This window comes from Cavia porcellus, unplaced genomic scaffold (assembly GCF_034190915.1).
Source record: "Cavia porcellus strain 051 isolate PalLab524CR breed Dunkin Hartley unplaced genomic scaffold, mCavPor4.1 scaffold_11, whole genome shotgun sequence".
Classification (NCBI taxonomy): Eukaryota; Metazoa; Chordata; class Mammalia; order Rodentia; family Caviidae; genus Cavia; species Cavia porcellus.
The window spans coordinates 53,508,234-53,534,575 of record NW_026947494.1 but is presented as its reverse complement, the minus strand read 5'-3'; the positions used below and the strand labels follow the sequence as shown (position 1 = coordinate 53,534,575).

Below are 26,342 nucleotides of genomic sequence, written 5' to 3'. Positions count from 1 at the left end.
CTTGTGACTCTTATATTTAACAGATAATTATGTTCTTATACTAAAAATGTTGGTGTTATTGAGTTAAGTTCACAGGGAATTTTGTTATTATGCTGAAATTATGGTCTAATAATCTCTTTGGAACTTGAGAGCTTACAGCTTCTTACTATAACCAAACGTTGTCATTCCAGTATCTTTTTAAAACTACCAGTATTATTTCCTGCCCTGCCCTGGAGGTCTGTGGGTCCCTCTGTTCTTAGGGTAACATTATTTTGGTAGAGGTGGCCACATTTGAGGATGACTGAGAAATATACAGGGTATTTCAACATGCATTCAGTTATGACACATTCCTTAATAACCTGTAAAGGCTGTTTGGAAGCCAAAATTCTGCTTTGTTAATATCTGAAGTAAAACTGACAATAAAACTTTTGTACTGAAGAGATAGGATGCATTTCCAAATGCTGGCTTATTTTGGGGTGACTTTGAGTGTAATCACTCTGCACTTAAGTTGGTTGACATTATCCAAGAGCACATCTATGACCCCCTTTTCCTTCTCCCTGAAATTTTTTTTCTTCTAGAAGCACAGAGTTCTTGTTAATAGGGAAGTACTTGATCTTTTCACTGAAGATCCTAGTTATAAAATGTGTGGAGTAACAATCCATCATGTAGCTTATGAAATAAAACATTAGAAACCAAAGTGAAGCTGCCTGTGTATTCCTTCCTCCTCTTCAAAGGTAACCCCTATTTTCATGCGTTGATATCCTTTTCCTACATGTGTTAATCCATAAATAATTGTTACATTTAAAATTTTTATAAATGTGGATTCATTTTCGTATTATTTTAAAGATATGCATATATCTCTATTTACTGACTTTTACCTCTTTAAAGTATTCCAGAGTGTGCATATGCAACTTATTTATCCATCCTCTGGATGATGCTTCAGTGTACATGTTAGTACCTATTTACCTCCTTAAGAAATATGTAAAAATTTGTTTAGGAGACAGACCTAAGATTAGATTTTTTTGGATCGCTGGATATGCACATCCTCACCTTCACTAGACATTGCCAAACTCTGAAGTGGCCAAAAACCAGCAGTGAGGCCCTTTAATCTGTTTAACAAGCCCTCAGGGTTCAAAGTTTAAGACTTCAGAGTCCAGAAGGAAGGTGTGGGTGGTGGTAGTGGGGTAAGAATCTGTACATTTAATGTCCTCAAGTGCCACTGCTAAGTAGTGTTGCACCTGGGATTACTTTTTGAGAACCACTCTCAAGAGAAAGCCTACTGGACGGTATTCCCCTCCCTCCCTCCATCCCACTCTTTCTTTCTTGCTTCCTTTTTCTTCTTTTTATATTACGTGTTGAAAGAGATCTGATGGGCCCTCAAAAGATGTGCTGGTTAAGTTTTATTAGGTGACTGAAATTAGTCTGTGGAACAATTCTAGCACTCAAATTATAGAAAAAACTGACAATATATCATGTATTATATGTCATATATTATCACGTAACAACCCACTATGTATGATGGTCATCGAAGTCTAAATTCTAAATGAATCTGGTTGCCAGCTAGCACCTCGTGTGCCTGCTCTCAGGGCTGAGAAGGCCAGAGGATAGGCAGGGCGGCCTGGCACCACGCTGCAGTGTGCGGTGGGCTCAGCTGATGGTAGGCACTGGACTGCCTAGCCTGCGCTTATGGATGTTCACTTGAGGGTTCCTCACACTTTGAAGCATGAGGCTACTGAATCTTACTAGTGGGACTATTTGTACATGTTATGGAAAAAACCATCAATATTTATCTGCTTTTATTATATTTTTATTTTATACTTTTTTACTATGTTCCAAAGTTAGTGCCAGGGAACTTTCCCTTGAATATTTTTTCTGCGAGCACCTCTTATAAAAAATCTTGAAAATGAAATTTTCAGATATTTTAAAGAAAAAAGCCACAAACATGCTTGAACAGTCTGTAAATAGTTAACATGTAGACTGGAAGGAAACTGATTTTATGCCAAATTTAGCAATATAAAAGGTCAGTTAGGAAAAAAGCATGTACCAGTAACCAAAAGCGTTTGCTGGTATCATTCACAATTTACAAAACAAGACAACAGGTTCAGAAATACTTTTCACACCCCTAAATGATGTTATTAGAACAATGGCTATTACAAGGCCATTTACTGCAGGCACATTTCCAGGATGTTCTGGTTGTCTTTACTACCATTTTTTATCTCCTTTCTTTCTTCTCTCTCATTAGCTTTTTGCTTTCTTCTCTTCTTCTTTTATTCACTGGATTCCGAGGGTCATAGATTTCAAATGTGTCTGAGTCCTGCATGCTTGCATCTTTCACCTTTCTGCTTTTATCTTCAAACTGAAGTACATGTGACATCCTAAAGAAGGACAGAGATGCTTCAGTGAATTTTGGTATGAGAATTGAAGGCAGAAATTCTACACTTATCACTGGCAGAATGGCCTAAGAGGGCACAAAACACCAAACGGGGTGACTGTTTACTGGTGTTTATACCACATGGAGAGCAACTTCTTAGAAAACACTTAAATTTGAAAAAGATGCTTGGAGTTTGTTCTGCTGATTTGTATTTCCAGTATCGAGTTCTTTGCTTCAGTTTTCATTTGAAGTTCCTCCCCTGCTGGGAGGCTGAGTTTTACCCAGAAATATTCTTCAGTCATGGACAGAATGCTTTCAATTGGCTTTCTTTGAAAAGCACTCATTTAAGCAGAGCAAACCAGACTGCTGAACAAAACACCAGACAATATACCAATCCTATCTGATTTTTTTGTTTGTTTGATTTTCAGTACTTTCATGGATCAAAAGTAAGGAATAAATTAAGAAAATTTTAAAGTGATGTACAGATGGTATTATGACTCCCTTTTCTGGGGAGCTGCTGAGTTAAAAATACATATTTTTTGTTTTCACACAGAAGGAAGTAAAAACTTTTGGCATGACTCCATGGACTAATTTTCTCTTCCACTTGTTGATTACAACAAAGCTAACCATCCTGCTTTCCTACTTTAGCAAGTGCTTACTGGTATTAAGGTATCAACATGTGCTTGAATCCTAAGTGGTCATAAGCAGGCTATCCTTAGCAGCAGAGAAATATGTGAGTGATTAGCTATGCTGCTAGTACGAGGTGTCAAGAATAGCAGGGAAGTAAAAAAACAAAAAACAAAAACCCAAAAAACCAAACCAAAACAAAAACCACAAAAACCCCCTGAAAAACCAGACTGCAGGGTAGGGGTGGTCTGAATTTAGAAAGAGAAAAGTTCAGTTTTTAAAACAAGACAAGACAAAATGAAACAAAACACTGTTTAGGATTTTTCTACTCATTACTCTATTACGTACGTTAGCACAGTTATTTAAATGAAAAATCCTTTTTAATAGGTGTATCTTATATTCATTATCCATCATCATAACAGCACTACATATCTATAGGACTATTACTCTTTATATGCCTATTACAACTTTCAGATAAAGCTGAAGTATGACATTAATTTCTTTTGCCCTATAAAAGTAGAGATTTGGGTAGAGGCAGTAGCAGAGACCACCTGTTTTTTTCTTCCCTGTAGTGACATAAATGACAAGTGACATTATTTGTGTGGCAAATTCCTATATACTTAGAATTTGAAGAATATTGAATGTTTGGGGGGATACAATGTTACAAAAGTGACAGTATCCTTTCTAAGGATTCATTAGCTACTATTCATCAGGGCCAAGAAGCTGAAACTATGTCTTCATCTTATTCTCTCTCTCTCTTTTTTTTTTTTTTTTTTTTTTGTCTTTTTGAGACAGGGTCTCGCTATGCAGTTCAGGCTGGCCTTGAACTCACAACAATCCTCCTGCCTCAGCCTCCCAAGTGCTGGGATTACAGGCATGAGCCACCACGCCCAGCTTTTCATCTTGTTCTCTTGAGAAAGCTTACTAGAATGCAGTAAGTGTGAGTGATACATGACTTAGAACCTACTTTTTAATTCACAAATGAGGTACCACATTCACATTTTTATACTTTACCATTATTTTAACCAAAATACATTATTTTGTCAAACTTCATAACTGATCTTAGTATATAAACATACCATTTACATGTGAAATTTACTGACTTTTTTATTCTCAAGGCTTTAATAAACACCCTTATTTAGGAAATGCATTATATTCTCATTGTATTTACAGGGGGTCCTCAGTATCTGATTTTATTTTGCTTTTGATTTCCTACAGTGTTTCAGCATTAGCTTCTGAGAGTAAAATAATCTCTCAGCTACCAGTAATTTCGAAGTTATGGAAAGTGGCTATGATTCAATAGCTTCAGTAATAAGTAACAACTAGAATCATTTAGACAATTAAACTGGACATAACCAATTGATGATTTACATAGGTCTAAAAAAATGAGTGACAACTTGCTTTAGTGCATAGGAACAGTTTCATGTGCCTGAATGTTGGTCAAGCAGTGGCAGACTTACTCGGGTGAAATGCTTCTGAAAACCAACCAGTCTGCAATAGTCTCTTTTGAATAATGGTGCTTATGGGGCCCTTATCATTCTTTAAAGAACTCCTGAAACTATAATATCTAGGCAACCTACTTTGCATAAGAGCAATACCTCTTCTTTACTTAAATGACAAATTCAGTACTTTTTGTTTCAGACAATGACAGACGTTGGTTTCTTTAGTACTTCTTACAGCACATACTCTGTTCCCCACAAAGAACACTCTAGAAATTTAAAGAGTATTACCACTGCCAGGAAACAAGTTTAGAAGTATGGGCAAGATTATCCATTAAGGTTCATTACCACACATCAGGGGGAGCTTAGAGCTCTAAATTGTACCTCAGTAAGTTCTTAGCAGCTTTCTAAGTGCTGAGAGGTTGTTTTGAAGCCTAAGCCAACACCAAGAAGTAGCTGGAATCACCAGCCTTTTAAAACAACTTTATTCAGCATGCCTACATTTATATTTTAAAAGCTCCACTACCCTAGTTAACTCATTAATACCTACCCACACATATTCAATCTGTTATAAAAATGATTCCATTCTCTGCTCAAAAATCCTTTTTTCAGTAGAAATTATCCTCATTCCAAAAATGACTTTACCAGACTTTGTTAATTAAAAACATAAAGAGGCACCTTCCTCCTTTTTATGCCATGAGAGAATCTTGCAACTATTGGATTTAGTTGGCTCTGATATAAAAAATGAAATCTAGACACATGAACAAAAGCACAGTTTACAAGAAGAAACAGGTTTTCTTACAAATTTGAAAAACCAGAAAGCTGTAAATTAAAGGTGCTGTCTGTTTCAACTGTTTGTTTCATACACCACTGCACTAAACAAGTCCAACATTTTGATTAATAATAAACATAAGCCCAGAGGAAAGAAGGGCCTATCAGCTTACACACTACTTCAGATTTAACATCATAATACTTAGCATGGCTGGTAACTCAGTAATATTATTTTACCTTTGATAGAAATAAAAGCATAATCAAAGTGCTTCACCCATTTATCTTTCAACATGCTTTGGTCACTTCATTTTATAAGGAAAACAAAACAGTTATTATGATTTTCAGCATAATAAACTCCTGACCTATGTGCCTCCATAAATCACAGGCTGCGTGGATTGAAAGCCCGCCGGCACTGCAGTCCCTTGTGAGGACTGGCGTGCAGACAGAGCTTACAAGCTTAACTGGAGTATAGAAGGTCTAATAGTTTAGTCTGTGTGTCCCAATAACTCAGTACTATCCACTCTGTGGCTGGTCATAGAATTGGCCCAATAAGAGCAGTGAATTCTTTTGGAATTAATTTCACACTAATCATTTACATATGAAAAGTTTTGAACTTATTCACTTGAATCAAAGACAAAAAATTAGTTTTAATGTAGGCTCAAATTCTGTCACACTGACTTTATGTATTATAAAAACATGGAGGCTTACTATTTACATATAGTAAATAGTTAATGTAGGAATTTTTTAAGGGAGCGGTATGGGGCTGTGCAAAATTATAAACAAAAGTAAGATGAAAAACTGATTCTTCAGTAACCTGTCACCCAATTTGTAAAGTTCTCACACAATTGTGTAACAGATTAAAATATCATAGTAATTAATACCAATGTGGAATACAAGAGAGAATGTAGAAATATAATATTACTAATTCATTTCTGACAGAAATGCATGTAGATTATTTTTGCTGATATAATGTGAACAGCTCTCTTGTCTATAGGGAATTCTATAAACTATCCTTTCATATGTCCAATTTACCCTAATTAAGAAACCTTTTAGGGAAACATTTATCATCTTTATTTTAGATTATTCTACAGCCATATTCCCTTCTCAAATTTCACCAAAGGTTCTAAAATAATCTTTTTTATGCATTTCTTTTATAGTGTGCCTTTGCTCTGGGGTGACTGGCTACTGGACTAGAGAGAAGAACTTTATACTTTAGTCCGACTTAAAACTTGCTAACAACTAGTTGCTTCCTATCTCGTCAGCCTTATTTTATTTCTTTCATTAACTCTAACCATTTTGTAATTGTCCGTTTATTGAATTGTGAACAGACTGTGAGTTGTCTGAGATATGTCCGTAGTTACATTCCTAGTAGAAATGATGATGATTAGTGATGAGACCAAAGCCTTCAGATCCTTTGTATTGGCCAAGTCTGCTGGCTGGTACTGGTAGGTTTGCTGAACTAACACTGCCTTTTATTTTAATGATAAACTCCTAAAAAGATCTACTAGACTTTGCAGAAAGTCTCAAATCCACCATTTCACTACCTCTTACAGCTCAGCACATGCTGAGAGTTGCTTTCGCACAGCACTCATATCAGTGCTTGCAAGTTTTTATTCTCTGATATTGTAGTGGGATAATGCCTTGCTTTTTTCTATATCTGAAAACACATAAGTAACTGGAGTGAGAGGTATTTTTTTCTTTAAAGCAATGTTTCTCAAAGTGTAGTTGTAGAGCCCTTGCATGTTAAAATCACCTGAATAGCTTAAAAACAAATAACCTCCCCCCAAAAAACAAAGCCAGACTTCTACCTTCAGAAGTACTACAAAATAAAGAGCACAGAACTAAATTTTAAGAATCTTTATACTTTCAGATTTCATTATCATTTGTTCTTGCCCCCACAGAGATGGAGAATAGCTGGGTTTCAATGACAAACTACTCACAAGTTTGAATAAGCTTAAGTGGCCATTAAGTCTGTTTTTGAATGGAATAATCTCAAGTATATTATCCATTTCTTATATATAATTTGAGTAAGGCAATGATAGATTCAACTATTCATTCAACAAACACCTAAGGGGTTTTTATGTATAAGGCCAATGCTAGGTTTGATGACACAAAGTCACATAAGACTCAGGCCCTACTCTCCTGAAGTGAACTACTAGGGAGAACACACAGACACCACTGCTAAACACATTTTGGAACTGCTTACAAAGAGGAGGTAACAACCAGAGGTATCCATGGACATGGTTTCTTACTCAAAGCTCTCCCCGTTAGTCCTAACACTAACTGAATGGGGCAGGCAGGAGACATTCAGAGGTAACAAATTTTCATCTTATGAAGATGTGTTTAACTTTGCAATAAATCAAAAGTTACTTCAGTTCTAGATTTAATAAAAGATTAAAAATCAGATTGGGTTGTGCTTATTTTGGGGTACAAATTTTTTAAAACACAGCTAGAAAGGGATAAGAATGATCACTTGCATAGCTCCCACGCTGGCCTTTAAAGCAACTGGAAAAGAGAAGTTCCATAGAGGTCTTGAGCAATGTGGTCACATCTTAGGGAAAAATTTACTTAAAGACCCCCTTTTATTTCCACTATAAATTTTATCCCTTTATTGCCTCAAATCATTGCTTTATGGAGTGTCAGTTGCTAGGTATCCTTGTTCATCCTAAAATAGGATGCCAGGCAAGACTCCATTCAGCTAAAGTCTAAAAGAGCCGATGGGCTCCCCTTGAGGGTGGGTGTCTGGTAATCTCAGACACTGAATTTCTAAGATTGCCTTATAGTTGATAATGGTATCCAATCTATATGTTTTGAATGCAGCAAATCATGCCATGAAAACCCTCTTGGTTTAAATCCTTTGGTGGCTCTCTACAGTCTGCATAAGAAAACCCAATTTATTTTGATTTCTCTGATTGGCTATTGTTCTCCTCATCAAACTTCTATATCACTTTTGCCTATCACATTTTACATTTTAGACATTCTAAATGATTTTCAGATTCCTGAAGAAACTGAGTCTTCTGCTTTCTTGTAGCCTTTGTATGCCAGCGACTTCTCTTTTCTCTCCCAATAGCTCCTGTTGGCTGAGGTGTTACCCTGATTCCTCTTACGGTCTGGCCTACCTTTGATCCATCAGCATGCAGACCCTCTCATGGGATCCCAGGTAATATTTTGCATTGGTCTGGTTAGGCTCTTCAACTGCTGAATGCTGCCATTTTCACTAGGCCACAGGTGGCTGTTTTACTGGTATTTGTACCAGTACCATTCAGCAATGCTTGGCAAGGAGAATGGCTTCAAGAAATGTTTGCAAGGAAGTACAGTTGTACTTCTGTTCATAAACTCCACAGTGGGTAACAAATACAACTGCAGCCATCTTCACATCCTCCCTGCCCCCAAATGCAGCCATCTTCCTTCAAAATTGTAAAACTAATTAAATCTGTGAACAGAGATACCACTGTAAATATTTCTGGGAAGTCAGTCACCTCCAAAACCTTTGGCTAGAATTCTGGTTTTGTTCATGTTTCTCCTTAATAGCATTAATATACTGTTTCAAAATATTTAACAACTATATCCATAAAACCTTGATTTTTCAAGGCAAGTAATTTACCTTTCAAGCCCCATAATAAGCGAGAAAAAGGTAGTATTGAAAAAGCTGAAACAAGGTATTTCCACCAACACTAAATTTGTGCTATGAAAAGCCAGCACTATCTTTCCCAAACAGGCCAGTTAAACTGCTTAAAGATTAACGTCTGCCTCGGGTATGCTTAGCTTTGAGGTGAAGAAAATGCACTTATTGTCCTCAGTCTTCCCCTATGTGGGCTGAGCTGCCTTGCTGTTCTTTGTGAATGGAATACATATAATTTTTCATATACATAATCTGCCTGTGTACTGTGTTGACAGCTTCTCATTTCTTTATTAAATTAGAATTTTTAAGAAACTCAACTAAATAGCTCCTGGTTATTATTTAAATTTATCATTCTAGGGATTATGGATAACAAACTTAAATGATCTGGTTTAAGTCTTTTTTTGGGGGGGCGGTGTAGCTTGAAAGTCTTATGCTTGAAAAACAAAAACAGTCTTTTTTTGTTTGTAAATAAAGATTTCAGCAAGACAAAACAATTTGCAAATGTTGCCCACATTTGATTCTCTGAAAGAACCACAGTGGTCTGTAACAGAGATGGGCTGCAGCACACTTTGGTATGCATCGCTTTTCTGGAATGCTCTCTATACTTCCCTTCCACTGGCGTTTGGCCCTGGCTCTTTCAATGCCTACATTAATTCCTGCTTCCTCCTAAAGTCCTTTTCTGACTGCCCTGGACCTCAAGGCATGTTCCTACCTTTGGATTTCTGCAATATTTTCACAGAGACCTTTGGGGCTGGAAGACACAAGACCAAATTGGGGTTACAATTCAATTACTAATATTGTGACTGTATGGAAATCATATTGGCTCTCAGGCCTGTGTTTCCTCATCTGCGAAAAGGGGATGGTAAATTACATACCTTTTACCTCATATGATTAGAGTGAGAAGCAAAAATCAGGTCTTTAACAGCCCTTTTACAAATGACAGAAGGTAGTCCACATATATCATCACTTCAGCTTATACTGTATTGTTTGTGTCTTACTCAGGTTGGGCTGCTAAAGCAAAATACAATGCATTGGTGGCTGAAACACCCAGAGGAAATTACTTTCTCACAGTTCTGAAGACAGAAGTCTTAGATCAGTGATGGTGAACCTTTTGAGCTTTCAATAATACAAATGGCCTGCTATGGTATGCATGACATAAGTTCACCACCGTCCGAGATGAAGCAAGATAAGTACGGGATGAGGACTCTTTCCTTGGGTTGCAGATGCCTGCCTTGTCTCTGTGTCTCCACACAGGCTTTCTTCACCATGCCTGTGCATGTGTGTGTGTGTATAAGGAGAGAGAAAGAGACACAGACAGACAGACACAGAGAATGTGCTCTGGTCTCTTCCTTTTAAGAGGACATTCATCTCATCATGAGATCTCAAATACAACTAACTCTTTTCAAAGGCCCCACCTTCCAACACTACCATATCAGTGGCAATGATGTCAACATACAAATTTTTTTGAAGGGGGGACATATTTCACTCTATAACCATGCATATATGTATTATATACAAAATCTGCTTATATATTTACCATTTTTATAATTCAGTACACTAATACTGCAGATACTTTTCAAAATATTTTTATGTAAATCAGCATATACACATAATTGATTTGATCCCAACTAATTTTGAAGGCTTATATGTCTATTTCTAAATATGTTCAGCTTATAGTAGAACATAATTCATTCAAAGGGTATAAACTACTTACAGAGTAAAACAATTATAGCAGAGTTAGTTTATTACTTTCATATCCTAAATAATATACATTCATTGGTTTTTTTGTTGTGTTTTTCTTTTTGCAAAGCAAGATAATCCTGAGAGGCAAAAAGAAAAAACTAAAATTACCTATCATTCCATGATTTATCAATGATTCCTATAAAAATAAAGGCACATTACTTTCTTTACTTCTTCCTATACATGTTTATAAATGCATGAATGCATGCATTATATACCTACATCTCTCTCCATATAGCTGTATATACATGTATACACCTACTTATATATGTATATAGAAATGATAAGAATGCATACATTTTATAACTTGTCTGATTATATCACAAGTATCTTTTTACAAGAATAGTTATATTTTACATCAGTTTATTCATTGCCTAGTATTTAACCCAATAGATAATTTACCATCAACCTCCTATTACAAGATTCTTAGGCTTGTTCAAATCTCCAGCTGAATAAACAATGTTGTGAATAATATCCATGTGAACCAATATTTGGATTTTCTTAATTGTAGGAAATATCTATTTTTTAAGGTCTGCCTAGCGTTCTTTCTTTTTTTCCTTTCATAAATGTCTTTTCTCCATTCTCAGTTCACGTGCCTGGGGTAGGAATGACAACCCCTATCCCTATCCTTGTCTTACAAAGAGGGCATACAGTATCACAGTGCCTGGAATGACCTGTCATTGAATCAGGGTACGGACATTTGCACTCAGGAGGGCCAAACAGAATTGGCTTGGGGACGTTTCTTTGGAACTACTGAATTAGTCATAATGGAAGCATAATCTAGAGTTTCCAAAGGCCATCTTTGCTATCCCTGGGAGAAATCTGCTTTTGGAAGAGGCCAACAGAGAGAAGGTGGAGCCAGGAGACACACAAAAAAGAGAAGATTCCTGGCATTGGTGATCCATCCATGCCCTAGCTCTACCCACTACATTTCCTGTACTAAGAGATTTCCCATTTAAATATAATGCTATCATTTACAGGAGAGTTTTTACTAATGATTAGGATATATTCCTATTGATATAATTCTTAGGACAAAGATTTACACATTTTTAAAGCTCTTAAATCATATGGTCTAACTGCCCACCCTCCAGAAAGAATATACCAACTTAGACTCTTTTGGGCAGAGAGCCTTATTTTGTTTTACCAATGACACCACTTTTTTTTTTTTCTCAGCAGTTTACATTTCTTCTTTATAATGTGTATGTGTTTGTACCCATTTAAAAAAGCACAACATTTTCCTTATGGATTGGTGAGGATGTTTCATATGTTAAGATTAGAGTTTTCTTTTGTCACATAAATTACAAGTATATTTACTACTTTGTCATTTGTTGTTTCTGTATTTTAATAGTTTCACCTATCTTCTCTTTCTTATTTCCTCATTGTTCCCTCCCTGCCTCCTTCCCTTCCTTTTCTCTACAAAACTTTGCGGTATTTTATATAGTCATAGTGAGTATCTCTTCCCTCATGGTCTGTCTTTAAAGTCATACTTAAGAAATCTTTCCCCACATCTGTACCAGGTAAATATTCATGTATATTTTTTTTTTCACTGTCAAATTCTTTTTTAATTTGTGAAACTAAAGAAACTCAGAACTTTCTTCTATATATCTTGGATCAGATGAAGTTCTAATTTATTTTTTCCTAACTCACTGTCCTAGAGACTTTATAGCATATTTTGGCACCTGACTAGGAAAGACCATTCTCTTTACTCGCTTCAGAACATCTTTCTCAAAGTTTTTTTTTCAATGGCCTTTTAGCCCAAAACAGTTTCTGCACTAATCTTACCTTAGTATGGTACTGTCATTACACTGAATGAACCACTATATGGGTATTATTACTAAATAAATATATAGTTTATTTAGAGTTCAGACATTGAAGCCCCACCTCCCAGTAGAGCTGGATGTATTTGGATACAAAAGGCCTTTATGGAGGTAAGTATGTTTAAATGAGGTAATAGAATATGGTGGAGCTCTACTCTAGTAGGATACATGTCCTTATAAGAAGAGGAAGAAACATGAATGCACCCAGTAAAGACTGTACAAAGACCCAGCAAGGAGGCCATCTGGAAACCCAGAAGAGAGGGCTCACCAGAAATCAGTTTTCCAATGTTTCGTTTTTGGACTTCCAATCTCCAAAACAAAGAGAAAAATAAATGTCTGTTGTTAAAACCACCCCACCTGTAATATCTTGTTATAGTGGCCTTAGCACACTTAGTATACTTAGCTTTTACCTAATAATCTTTTCCTGTTCCAGGATTTCATTCAGGAATACTGTATTGATATAGAGGAATGAAACTTCCAACCTACTGTATTTTCAGGTCAAGTTCATATTCTCTAAAGTCAAAGAATGAATTTTAGGAACAATGGAGATTAAGAATGGAATATATTTATTGAGAGAAAGCTGCTAAGAGAGACAGAAGGGGTCCTGAGTGGGTTGTCAGGGACGCTGTCTTTTCTAGGGTCTTTTATAGAGTAAAATCATGAGATGGGTCCAAGATGGGGAAAAGTGGGAATTCACAAGGTGGGCATAAGGTGGGACAGAACTGTGGAAATAAGATTAATTGCTCAGGTAAAATTGATTAAATCAGGAACAAATGGGGAAGCAAGTCACATAGTAAGTGGTCAGGCAGCAGCGACTTCCTGAAGAGGGGTGGGATGGTGACTCCTGACTTCCTCAGGGTGAAGGAGAACTATTTAGACTGTCCATCCTTAGGATGTGGGTGTATTTGCTTGATTCTTTGTCTTGAGATCTGGCCCACAGCAGGAAGTGCCTGTCTCCTGTAAGATCACAAGACATTTGGTCCTCTGTGCTGGTTCCCTGGAGGGCATAGCCCTGTTTGACTGCCTACAATATTTCTAACTAATTCAGCTGCTTGTAATAGTATTACATTTAGTATCCAGTCTCCTTAGGCTATTTTTAGTTGTAACAATTTCTTCTTGTTTTTGTAATCACTTATGTGATTTTGAGGAGTGCTGGTTAGATATTTATTAGGATACCACACCAGGTACAATTTGTTCTTCTTCTCACCAGAAGACTTGGCTTAAGTGTTACTGTGAGACCACAGATGTAAAGTGTCATTTTCATCCTATTGTATCAAAGGTACATAATATCAATATGGTTTATTACCACTGATCACCTCACTGAGACAGTATTTCTGTTTTCTCCATTGTACACTTATTTTCCTTCTGCTTTCCTTGTTCTCTTGGGAAGGAAGTCACTATGGGCAACTTTCACCTAAGGAGTTATGCTTTCTTTTCCCTCTCTCTCTCTCTCTCTTGCTTGCTTACATCCTTCTTCTCTTTTCTTCTTCCTTTGAAGTGATGGGGAATGGACCCTGGCTCTCACACATACTAGACAGTTGCTCCATGCCCTGAGCTATCTCCTCCTTTATTCTGTTTATTAGAAAAATTCTTGGCTATTATTCCCTTCTTCCACTATATTTTTATTTGGATTATATTAGACTTAGAGTAATCCTGAGGTAATTTTGGGTTTTATCCAAAATTAACTATTCAGCTAATGCAGGAAGATCCTAAGATTAAGCCAAGCCTGGGCAATTTAGTGAGATCCTGTCTCACAACAAAAATGAAAACAAATACAATAACAAAACCAAAACCAAAAAACCATACCCATAAATTAAAAAAACAAAACAAAAAAACAAACGAAACACTCCAATCAACCAAACAAACAAAAACGAAAAGGCTGTGCACATAAATCAGTATAAAAAATTGACTATTTCAGAAACATTGAATACTTATTCCCATAATACTTTGTATTTTTTCATTATTTATGTAAAGATTCTTATAATTTTCCAGATAGTTTATATTGCCAAATTAGATTGTAAAGCAAATTACAATTTTAAGTCATTATTTCAGTGTGACTACTGAATTTTGTGTATTTATATTGTATCTGGCCACAATACCTTGGGTACTTGACTGCTGTGAGACTCACCAGATTTGGTACCTCATACACTTTGATGTGAAAATTTTGCCCTGGTACTCATCATTTGGTACTTGATGTGCAAAGTAGATCTTGTTGATGTCATTAGCTTATGGCTCTTTGCCCATTTTAGCCATAATAATATTTTGGTACTTCTTGTGCTATTTGGAATTAATTAACAATGAGTACCAAGGTACCACTACCAAACTCAGAACTTTTGGTAGTTTTGGATTTTTAAATATGCAAGAAACTTTGTTTTCTCTATTCCATTTTACAGATAATTACAGATTAAAGTCATATTAAAGAATGACATTAACTTCAAATATTATAGCCATATTTGTATGATTTTTCAGTTCACTTTAGCTATTATCGAAAAAATATAAGTGGCTGGGCTGGGGATTTAGCTCAGTGGCATAAGCGTCTGCCTTGCAAGTGCGAGGTCATGAGTTCAATCTCTGGTTACCACCCCCCCAAAAAAGAAAAAAATGTAAGTGGCTATTTTAATTTTTGATATTCTCTTATGATTTCTAGAATGTATAAAACATCAATTGATTGCTTTCATTTTGTGTTTTAACCATTGTCATGCAACTTTTAGGTAAAAAATCTTATGGATTTTTAATTTTAGGGCTTTTCTCTGTCACCAATTGCACAGAATTCTGTGTTGTCTTTTCTCAAATGCTTAAAGCTTCTTTATGAAGTAAAATATTTGGGCTTGAATTCCAGCACATAGGAAAAAAAGAATGTAACTATTTTCAACATATAGTAGGTAGTAGAGATCACAGTAACTCATATGCAGAGATAGGGACAGATAGACAAAATATGAATGAGTCCAGAAATCAAATATGTTTTTTAAAAAAAGTCTTAGGAAAATGAGATTACTGGCACTGTTCGTGTCTAGCAGAAAAGGGTAGCATGCATAGGAGAGAGATGACTGAGAAGCAGGAGAGGCAAAAAAAAAAAAAAGATGAAAAGATGAAGTGAGTAACAAAAACAGTACTTAAATGAAGCAGAGAGAAATTCAGACAGAAATGGTAAAGGAAAAACAAAAACAAAACCTCAAGATTTAAAAATTGACTTTAAGAGAACAATAAGATCAAAAAGTTTGAAACACTTGAGCAAACACAAATAAGGATAGGAAAATAAAACATCTGGAAAAGCAAGTAAAGAGGAAAACAGATACAGACTTTTGGAAACAGAAAATAAAGATGAAAACCAGTGAATTTTCTTTTTAATGTTCACCACTAGCAATGTAAAAAATCTTCCTTTGTTCTGAATTTTAAAGGAATGCTAACATTGCCCTCTCAGTTTGGGGTTTTGAAAAGCTCATTCTAAAAAATGTGTGTACATGTTTTTTGTTTGTTTCCTTTCGTTAAAAAAAATCCTCATATTATAGAATATCTTTAGTAAACAGTAAGTACTGTTGGACTAAATTGTGAAAGATGTAATTTTCAAAATATCTTCTGTAATAGAGGAATTACCGTATAGTTTCTTGGCTTTCTTCCTTTCTAGCATTTTTAAAACTCAGAAGGATACAGGTGGAAAGATTTAAGAGGCTTTCCAGAATAAACTTGAGATAAGTATTCTTACACCTGCCCTAAGGTTCAAGCAACTGCCAAGTCAACAACGTGTAATCTACGGCCTGTGGACTGAGCGCACAGGTATGGAAGATGGAGTTCCCAATCAAAAAAGTCTGGGGACCAGCTGTGATACATGCTAGCTCCCTGTCTCTCTCAAATCAAATCTGTGAACAAAGCAAACTTCTTTTATGTGATAGAAAATTATTTCAGTACAAATTATGGAAAGCATGGAGTTAATACAGAAGAGCCTTCTTCACCTAAAAGAAAAAATAACAGAGAAAGAAGTGACTTCAGGGATTCGCCAGAAAGTGTAGCATTAAAGTAATCACCATTTCAGGGTCAGCGTCTCTGACAAAGATCTATTTATAAAGAACCACATTGGTCTTTTTCAGTATTATTTATAGTCCTGTATAAAATGAACACTAACCAGGGAACCTGGTCTATAATCATATTCTTTCTTGCTTCATTTTCACTTACCTTAGAACTTGGCTAAAACAGAGGAATGGAATAAAAATATTTACATTACATTGATCTTATAATTCTATGCTCTCAAAAGTGATGATATCCTTCTGCTTTACATTTAAGTTATATTTACAATGACTTTTCCTTCATGTATGCTTCCTCAAGCCCTATACTTTCTTCTTCAATATCTATAAGCCTCAGGAAAATGCTAGTATTTCATTAATGAGGCATTATTATATACCCTACCAAAAACAAACACACACAAACCTCAAGTCTGATTTATTTCAAAATATTAAGAATATAAAACTAAAGCTTATCCCTATAAATAATTATGGGTTAACTTAGAAGAGGTCATAAAAGAGTTAAACAGTATACAAATTCCAATAACCATCTTGATAGATCTATTGACAGTGCTTAAGTCTAAAAATAACAATGAAGACAGCAAAGGGAATAAGAACATTTATTGAGCATTGATTGTTCCAGACCCGTTGATAATCTCTTTTTAAAAAGCATCTCATTTAATCTACAAACTAACTCAGCAAAAGAAATGCTATTATTAAAAAAAAGAAAGAAATGCTATTATTTTTCTCAGTTTGTACTTTGAGGAACATGTTTAGAAAGACTAAGTAATTTTCTCAAGGTAGAACTGCTAAGTAAAGTTTCCAATTGGGATTCAAATTCAGGTCTTATTTTAAATTTCAATGTGTATAACCACTCTACTATTTATATATCAATGAAAAGTTATGGGCAAATGTGGCAGAAACTTCTTGTTCAAGTTAAATGAACTTTTAAATATCTTTCTGAATTTAATTTTTCTAATAATACATGGAATATATTAGGAATACGAAATTTAACATCTTTCGAGATTTGGGATAGGCAATTTTTGAATAAAGGTTATTAACATCCTGACATAACTTGTGTGGGCTTATTACAGTTTAAAACAACCACAACAACAGTGCTGTATTAGAAAATATGAAAAATATGCAGGCTAGCTTGGAGACACTGTTTGTTGGATGAGAGCATCAGAATACATTCTATGTAGAATGCCATAAAGCACTAATGGTATTTCACTGTCTAAACTAGTGAAGATTTTTAAAAAATAGTGAAATATTACATACAAGGAGTACAAAATCACAAACAAGAAAGTATGTCTTTGGAAACAAATAGAATCAAATGACTGAGCCACCCACAACTGGCTATTTCTGAGCTCTACCACTTCCTAGCTCTGAGATCTCAATCAGGTTCCTTGCATTTCATACGAACACTGTAACAGCATCCAGCTTGTAGGTTAAAGGAAATGGGTATTTTGTAAATATTCAGGAGTAATTAGGTTCTTACTTTATTTAACTTTTTTTTTTTTTTTAATCAGTACCGGGGATCAAACTCATGACTGCCTGCTTGCAAGGCAGATGCTTATGCTGCTGAGCTAAATCCCCAGCCCCACTTTATTTAACTTTTATTTCTATTAAAAAGAGACTCAAGTGTACCAGTTTAGTTAATGTGATTAAATGACTATAAAAAATAAGTGATATTTAACATAATAATCCTCATTAACAGAGAAAGGGTATCAATAATTAAAAATGGCAGGTAGTTGAAAGATTAATAATAAAGAGGACTCTGGTTTGCATTCATATCTGGCCATCTTGGATGTGTTCTGGGGATTCACATTGTATAAAATAAAGAACTGAGATGATATCAACTCTGAGACTTTGTTAATCCTTTGTCATTTTGGTCAGTGTACCAGGGAAATGGAAAAACTTCTCATTAAACTTCTCATAAAAACATTTCTATACCTACACCAAAAAAAAAAAAAAAAGCACTCAAACATGTTAGATTTAATTCTTTTTATTCCTCATGCTACTTACTTATTTTCCATATGTGATCTTTTCCACTACTTGAAGGTCTGTCTAAAGACTAATTATTTCCTTCTTGGCATGACGGCTATAATTCAGGTAGCAGCCACCTGTTAAATAATGGGGCCTTTTTATTGATTCCATGGTCTATTGTCTAAGTTTTTTCCAGGTGTGAATAACTAAAAGCAAGTAAAAAATGTAGCACATTATCCATGTATTTAATTCCAGGTGTTTTTTTTTTTTTTTGGCTTTGAATTAAGAATAAAAGTAAAACCATAAAAATACTAGAGAAAGATGTAACTATATTAATATAATCTTGAGATTAATATGAAGGCCTTAAAAATGCAAACATTCAGGAAAAGATCGGAAGATTTGGCAATACAAATATTTCAAAGTATGCTCACAACAAAACATAAATTTCCTTAAGCAAATTATAAGAAAGTGACTAACTGGTAAAAAGATTTTCAACAAAATATTTGAGTTTTTGTAAACTGACAAAAAATAAATAAGCATAAGAGATTATACAATTAACAACCACTACCACAATGATGACTATATAAATGGTCAGTTAACCTATTGAAAAAGTTCAACTCTATAATAGTAAAAAAAGAAATACAAACTAACAAAAATTATAGGTAGGCAAAAATTAATAAATCTGTATCTGTAATCCTGATACAACACATACAAATTTACATACTATGTAAATTATGTAGGGTAAGGAGAAATATCATTTGTATAGGTAGAAATGATTCAACTCCCTGGAATGCAATCTAGTGAATGCTATGAAAGGCATATTGGAGTTGATAGAAATCAAAAAGTAAAAATAAATAAATTAAAAAAAAAAGTATTTGGGAGGGTATTACAGGGAAAGGGGACTGAAAGAACTTTCTGGGGTAGCTCTTTGCTGGTTCAAGCTTGCTGTAGGTGGCTGCCATGAACTGCGGTCCAGCCATGCCCCCCTGTCTTGGAGCCAACTGAGTGTGGACTGAAACCTCCAAAAAAACCCTCAGACTTCCGGGAGAACATGGCGGACAAATAACAGCAGCCATGGAGGCTCTCTGAGATTACCAGGTTAGAATCCAAGAGCAGTGCCGTGTGAGGAGTCCTACGTGAGGGGAGATGTACCCTGCCGACCCAGGAACGAACTAAGCTGAGAGAAACCAACTGGAAATGCAATCCTGATGCTATAACAGGAACAGATAAAATCTCAGTGCGGAAGCTGGATCCCGTGCCATTGGAAGCCGCGATTTGAATTTCCTGCTGCCGATACTGCGTCCCATTCCACACGGCAGGGAGAGGGACATGTGAAAGCTCTGAGAGCTGGAATCGGTGAACCAAATGGCGTTGAGAGCGGGACTGGCAGGGAGCCCTGCATCGACCTGACCTGCGGTGAGTGAGAGAAATGGGGACCCTTTCATAGACTAGGAGGCTCCAACAGAGGACATTCTGGGAACGAGCAGACTAGCAAGAACAGGGCCCTGCAGTGACTTTAGTCGCATATTCCCCTTTCAAGCAGGAGTGGTGGGGAGCGCTTAGCCTGGTGATGCCACGGACTAAGATCCAGTAGGCTAGCCCAAATCAGGTCCCTGCACCTGGCAGTGCACCCTAGCAGTGAAGCATTCAGTAGGTTGACCTGGAGGGGCGGGCCCAACAGAGGCTGCCCAGGTCTGTGTCTCCCTAGTACACTGCAGTGGGCGGGAATACCTAGCCAATGGATTCAAACAAACTGTAACAGACAAAGAAGAAAAAAAAAAAAACTGGGCCTCCTATAGACACTTGTATGGAAGGAACAAAAAGTATGGGAAAAGGGAGCAACAAGAAAGGGTCCTCAGTCCCCAATCCTGAGAACACTGATCCAGGAAAGGTAAATGCAAAAGAGAATGAAGACAGAAAACATGCAACATCAGACACGGCACCTAAAGACATAAAGTGGTATGTCTGGAGCCTCATAGATGAGTTCAAAAATGAAGTATTTAATGAAATAAAGCAAGAAATAAGTAGAATAGTTGGAGAAATGCTAAGCACTGCACAAGAAAAAACAGATGGTCGAATGGAAGAACAGAAAAAAAGGGGAGAATTGTTTGATGGAGAAAATAGAGAAAACATAGAATACGTGAAGCAAGTTCAAAGAGATTATCAGGAAACTAAAAACTCTACTGAAAGCTGGCATAACAGCTTGAAAGAAACTAAGCATAGATTATCAGAACTGGAGGACAGATTTGTAAGGTGAGAGCATGAAATGAAAAATTTCTTAAAAATAACAAGAAAACAAACAGCAATAATACAAAGACTAGAAGATGATAAGAGGATCTATAATTTAAGAATTAAGAACATAAAAGAAGAAGTAGGGACTCAAACAAATGAACTACAAAAGCTATTCACAGAAATAATCCAGGAGAATTTTCCTAATTTAGCAAAAGGTAAAGATACTCAGATGTATGAGGCATACAGGACCCCAGCCACCTACAACCCAAACAGAGCTACACCCAGGCACATAATAATCAAAATTCCAGAAATCCAATATAAGAACAGAGTATTAAAAGCCATCAGAGACAAGAAACAGATCATTTACAAGGGAACACCCATCAGAGTTACAGCAGACTTCTCGGCACAAACCATCAAATCACGAAGAGCGTGGGGGGAAATAATTCAAGCTTTGAAAGATAATAACCTCCAGCCAAGATTAATATATCCTGCACAACTGTCCCTAGAAATCAATGGAAAAACAAGGTGCTTCCAGGATAAAGAGGAACTAGGGGAATTTGCAACCACCAATTCAACTCTACAGAGATTACTGCAGGATATTCTAAAAATGAAAAATACCAAGATTCCAGAAACAGTGGCAGAGCGGCCACAATGAATGGAGCAGAAAGTGAAAGGAAGAGGACAAACTGGCAATTAATGACAGAAAAAGAGCTCAACAGAAATGAGGCAGAGAAGGTTGGATGGTAGGAACAGCCATTTTGGAGAAAACAAGACATCATAATAGGTAGTGCTGATTTAATATCCTCTTGTTTTGAAGTCGCATCAAGCTTTTGTTCTTCTGTCTCCATCGGTTTTAATGTGTTGTATCTTGTTGGATTTTATATGTGATAATATAAACAAAAACTTTTGTAGACAGGGAGATTATACAGAAACCATTGTTTATTTTCTGTTAGTTGATTCTAAACACCCTGTAATACTGTCATTTTCTTGAATGATTTTACCTTGTCTTGATATGTTTGATGCTACAGTATATGAAGTTATACCCAAAGATTTTAACGGAAGAGACACTATGGTAACTACTATTATGTCAAGATTATCTTGTGGTGAAACACTATTTTGCTTAAATGGTTATGTTTTGACCTGCGCTGTTTTGTTGTTATGGCCTCTTTTTTTTTTTTTTATCTCAATCTCCTTTTTATTATCTACTTTTTCATTTTTATCCTTTTAATTAAGGGAAAAATAAATAAAAAATAGCAGGATATATTATAGTAACCCACTTTGATTTCCTATTAACTTGATTTGAAACTCTGTATTGCTCTCACCATCTGAGATGATTTTCCTCTAGTCTGTTATGCTTGATAGTACCAAGTTTTCAAGGTATAGTATAGGCAACAACTATGAAGACAATAAGATTCATTGTGACGCCCATTCTGGTTGACTATTATCTTCTTTTGAAGTCCTCTAATATCTCCAATGTTTTGGTTTTATTGGTCTTATTCTTTACTGTTTTGTTCAATTTTATTATAACTGATGATATAGGCAATTCTTTTTAAGATAATGAGGCATTATGGTAACCATTGTTGATCACCTTGTATTTTGTTTTTACATTATGTATTATGTCCATCCTTTTGATTTGACTGACTCTGTCTTGGTATGTCACATTTGGTTTTACTTTCTTCAAAAAAAAAAAAAAAGTAATAAGAACCGTGGGAGCAGTGAAACCCAAGATGTGTAATTGTCATTGTACAGAAGAAGGGAGGGGAGAGTTCTCTGGGGGATATAACTGCATGTATGTTTGGGTGTGTAGGATGGATAACCATATTGCTGAGTTTTGTTGGATCATTGAACAAAACTGTTAGCAGTCTCACTGTTTGAAGGTCCCCTCTGTATGCTTTAATTTTGTATCTTCAACAACTATTTCTAAGATGACAATATGTAATTAACTAGTGATTTCCTACTGTTTATTTTTTCTGAAATTCTGTATAACTTGTACCCTTTTTCTGTTTTTTTTTTCCTCCTTAAATAAAATTAAAAAAAAAAAAGAACTTTCTAGGGTAATATGAATACGTATCTTGTTTTGGTGGGTTTTGTGGGTGTATACAATTATCTGAATTCATCAAAGTGAAGAGATAACAACTCTACTTTTTCTCATTTGTAAATTATACATCAATTAAATTTTTTTCCTAAAAAAAGCTAACTAGACTTAGCAGTTTCACTTACTTTTAGATTCATAAACTACTTAACTACTATTTTATTTACTGATGAAAGGCTCATAGTTAAAAATGAGGTGACTTTTTCTCAAAAAGTAAATATTAGATGTTAGATCTTCATGATTATATAGCCATCACATGAGATGCTATAAAATGAATGTTTAATGATGTGAAAATGTCAATTATATACTAAAAATGAAGGAAGAAAAGTGGTATGGCATGATTACATTTTGGGGAAAATCATCTATGTGTACATCTCTGAGAGGATAGATAAAAACATTAGTGATGACTACTTGTAAGATAAAAAATTACTAGAGTTTTCCTTTCTTTTTTTAACATTATATATACTGAACATACATTACTCATACAAATTGTTTGAAAAAAATTGATACAATTAGTATTAACTTCATTTAATAATTATATAAGAAACTGACACATTATTTAAAATTATCTTTAACTTCTATCTTGTACTGGCTGTGTTACTAGCCATAACAACCACAGTAAAACGACTTTTATTTTTTAAATAACATTATGCTAATCTCAAGAGGATAAAAACTTTTTTTCATAAAAATAGAAATACAGTAAATGACTTATTCATGCACCACTTTTTTTTCTGTTCCAAGATTCTCCTGTCAGTTTGGAAAACAAAAAAAAAAAAAAAAAGAATTTTGAAGAATCCACCATCCATAGCTATATATACCCAACAAAGAAAAGGTAATCTCATCTGCTCTCTTCTCTCCTCTATTAGGCTCTGCCAACCTCAGCATTTTATAATTTGGATTCAGCTTGAAAACATTTTTTTTAAAAACAAGGCTATTCGTTTCTCCATTTATCAACATACTATAAATAGCAACATCATGCACTACTGGCAACTTTAGTGAATATATCTACATTCTCTGGTTCAGATAACACAGCTGAAGCAAAATAACTTCATATATTATGAAAAGTAAGCTTTTCTTTATATATCATTTCTCTTTGAGGTTATTAGATGAAGAGGACTATATAACTAATGTTTGCCAATTTAATTTACAATGTTTAGTTTGTGCTGCTTGAGTAATATGTCAAATCTTATCAATACTACCTCAGGTTCCATGTATTCTCTTACTTATGTCATACCTGACATCTCCAGGGCTTTTTGTATGAGCTAGGCTCTGTATAGGTGATTTCCATGAATTACCTCATCAGTTCTAATAACTCTGAAGTGGTATTATTATTTCTACTTTATAGATGAAGAAATTAAGCCTTAGAAGTTAGGATGCTTACTTGGGTTATTTAGTAGTCACTGGCAAGGCAGGGATTTGAACCCAGGTAGTCTGACCAGATGGCCCATTGTATACATATGTCATAATTCAATATGTGGGATGACAGAGTAGGCTTTGATCTCAGAACTCTCAGTGGGAAAAAAGAGTTACTGTTTTAAGATAGTACATTTCTTTAAAAGAATGTACAAAGTATTTCAAAGATGAGAATGAGTGATACATGCTAAGAATGGGTGATACATACTATAACCATGTTCTACAGTTTAGAATCAAAGATGAAGTTGAGCTTTTCCTCCTTGCACTAGGTATTAGTAATTCATGTTGGAATCATCACTGGTAGAAGCTGGTGTTTTGGAAGCACCATAGCTTCTCAGGTGTGACAGTACCACCATTTATTACCATAATCTCTTATACATAAGCCAGTTTCTTTGAATCTCAGCTGCTTTTTTACAGAATGGGAACAGTATCAATTATCTGATGGAGCACTTTTGTATGATCTTATTAACTAGAACTGATAACTGACTCAAAATACACTTAATTATTGGCTTTATTTATTTATTGAGACAAAGTCTTGCTATGTGGTTCAGACTGGTCTTTTTTTTTTTTTTTAAAACCTGTACTGGAGATCGAACTCATGACCACCTGCTTGCAAGGCAGGTGCTTATGCCGTTGAGCTAAATCCCCAACCCCCAGACTGGTCTTGAACTCATTATGTGGTCCAGGCTGGTCTTGGACTAACAGTGATTCTCCTGCCTCAGACTCCTGAGGGCTGGGATTACAAGCATATGCCACCACACCTGGTAAATTACTGGTTTCAAAAGAAATGAAGAAATTTCATATTGAACTAACTCTTTAGAAGTGCCAGAACAAAAAGCCTATAGGCTGGGGATTTAGCTCAGCGGCATAAGCGCCTGCCTTGCAAGCAGACAGTCATGAATTCGATCCCACTACCCATAAAAAAGAAAAAGACAAAAAAAAAAAAGCCTATGAAAATGTGATGCTATGTGGGGCAGAACAAATTTGCTCATTGTTCACCTTTCCTTGGTTGCTATTTATTTTAATATAGCAAACTAACAAGAATCAAATGAGTTAAATCAACAGTGACATAGCTCAGAAACCTCTCTTTGGTCAATTAAGGAATTAAATAAAGACTGATGAGACATTGTAAACTCAGCATTTTCTACAAAGTTCATTGGTTTCTGCCTTTGGCATGCCACTACCCATGATATCAATGTAGTTTCCTCTCAAGTAACAGGAGGACAGCAGTTTCAAGTTGCTTTGGAAGGGTTAAAGCACACCAGATAAGTTAAGAATCCTATGTGAAGAGTACAAGTTTCCTTGCCAATGACAGTGAAAGTACTTCATCATTATTTACAACAACTGTTCTCAACAGAAACTTTCTTCAAAAATGACATCTTATTTCATTTGGGATATTAGATTATAAATCGGTATGGATGAGTGACAAGCCGAAGTTTATTTCACATACCTTGTGCCTTATTTACATTAAAACATTCATGAAACAAGGATAGTTTTCTAAATATGCAAGCTGAATTAATCTGATGTATGTGCTTTAATGCCACTGAAAGGCTGTAGTTTAACTAGATCATAAGAATTCATACAAAGTTTGGAGATTTATAATTCTTGCTATAGGCCCTATAAGTTTTAAAGGACATTTTAAGGGATAAAAACATGTTTTTTAGAGTTCTGAATTGGTAACAAGAATAAGGGCTGCAATGACAGCAGAAGTTTAATGAGTACAAAAGTTTCCTTAGTAGAATGCAAGAAAACATCACAATTTATCTATAGATTGGAAGAACTTCTGAATTAAGGATGGCAACTCAACAAACAGCAACTCTAAAGACCCAATAAAGCCCATGTAAAGCAAATTTATAGTGACCACTGAAAAGATTACTCCCGGGCTGGGGATTTAGCTCAGCGGCCGAAGTGCCTGCCTTGGAAGCAGGCAGTCGTGAGTTCGATCCCTGGTACCGATTAAAAAAAAAAAAAAAGGTTTAGCTGCCGCGCCTGGCCATAGATCTGCAGAGGAGGAGCTGGGCAGATCTGGGGTGCCCTCACCGGCCTCTCTGTGTGTCTGGAGGACTCTGGATATCTCCGCCCAGACTGCTGGAGTTCCCCCAGGCTTCCAGGTGCAGTGAAGGAGAGAGGTGGGTTTGAGGCTTCCATATCAGCCTCCCCATTCTGGCTCCACTTGGAGACCTGCTGAGCTGCAGACGGATGGGCGGGCCCACACTATCAGCCTAGCCCAGCCTGTTTAGCTGCTGCGCCTGGCCATA

The 26,342-nt window shown here is 35.7% G+C and overlaps 1 protein-coding gene across 3 annotated transcripts in view; it reads right to left on the bottom strand.

Moving 5' to 3' along the window:
• Nucleotides 1-1,764: 1,764 nt before the first annotated feature.
• The window catches only part of Cwc27 (CWC27 spliceosome associated cyclophilin), a 233,907-nt gene continuing 209,329 nt past the window's right edge, over nt 1,765-26,342 (bottom strand). The window contains exon 14 of one of the 3 annotated variants that reach the window (XM_003461597.5): nt 1,765-2,354. In XM_003461597.5, the coding sequence (XP_003461645.1) occupies nt 2,192-2,354 (163 nt within the window). In that variant the 3' untranslated portion in view covers nt 1,765-2,191. Of the gene's footprint in view, nt 2,355-12,951; nt 13,324-26,342 lie in introns of those variants that run through there. The other 2 variants (XR_010050517.1, XM_063258241.1) reach the window with 2 other exon arrangements.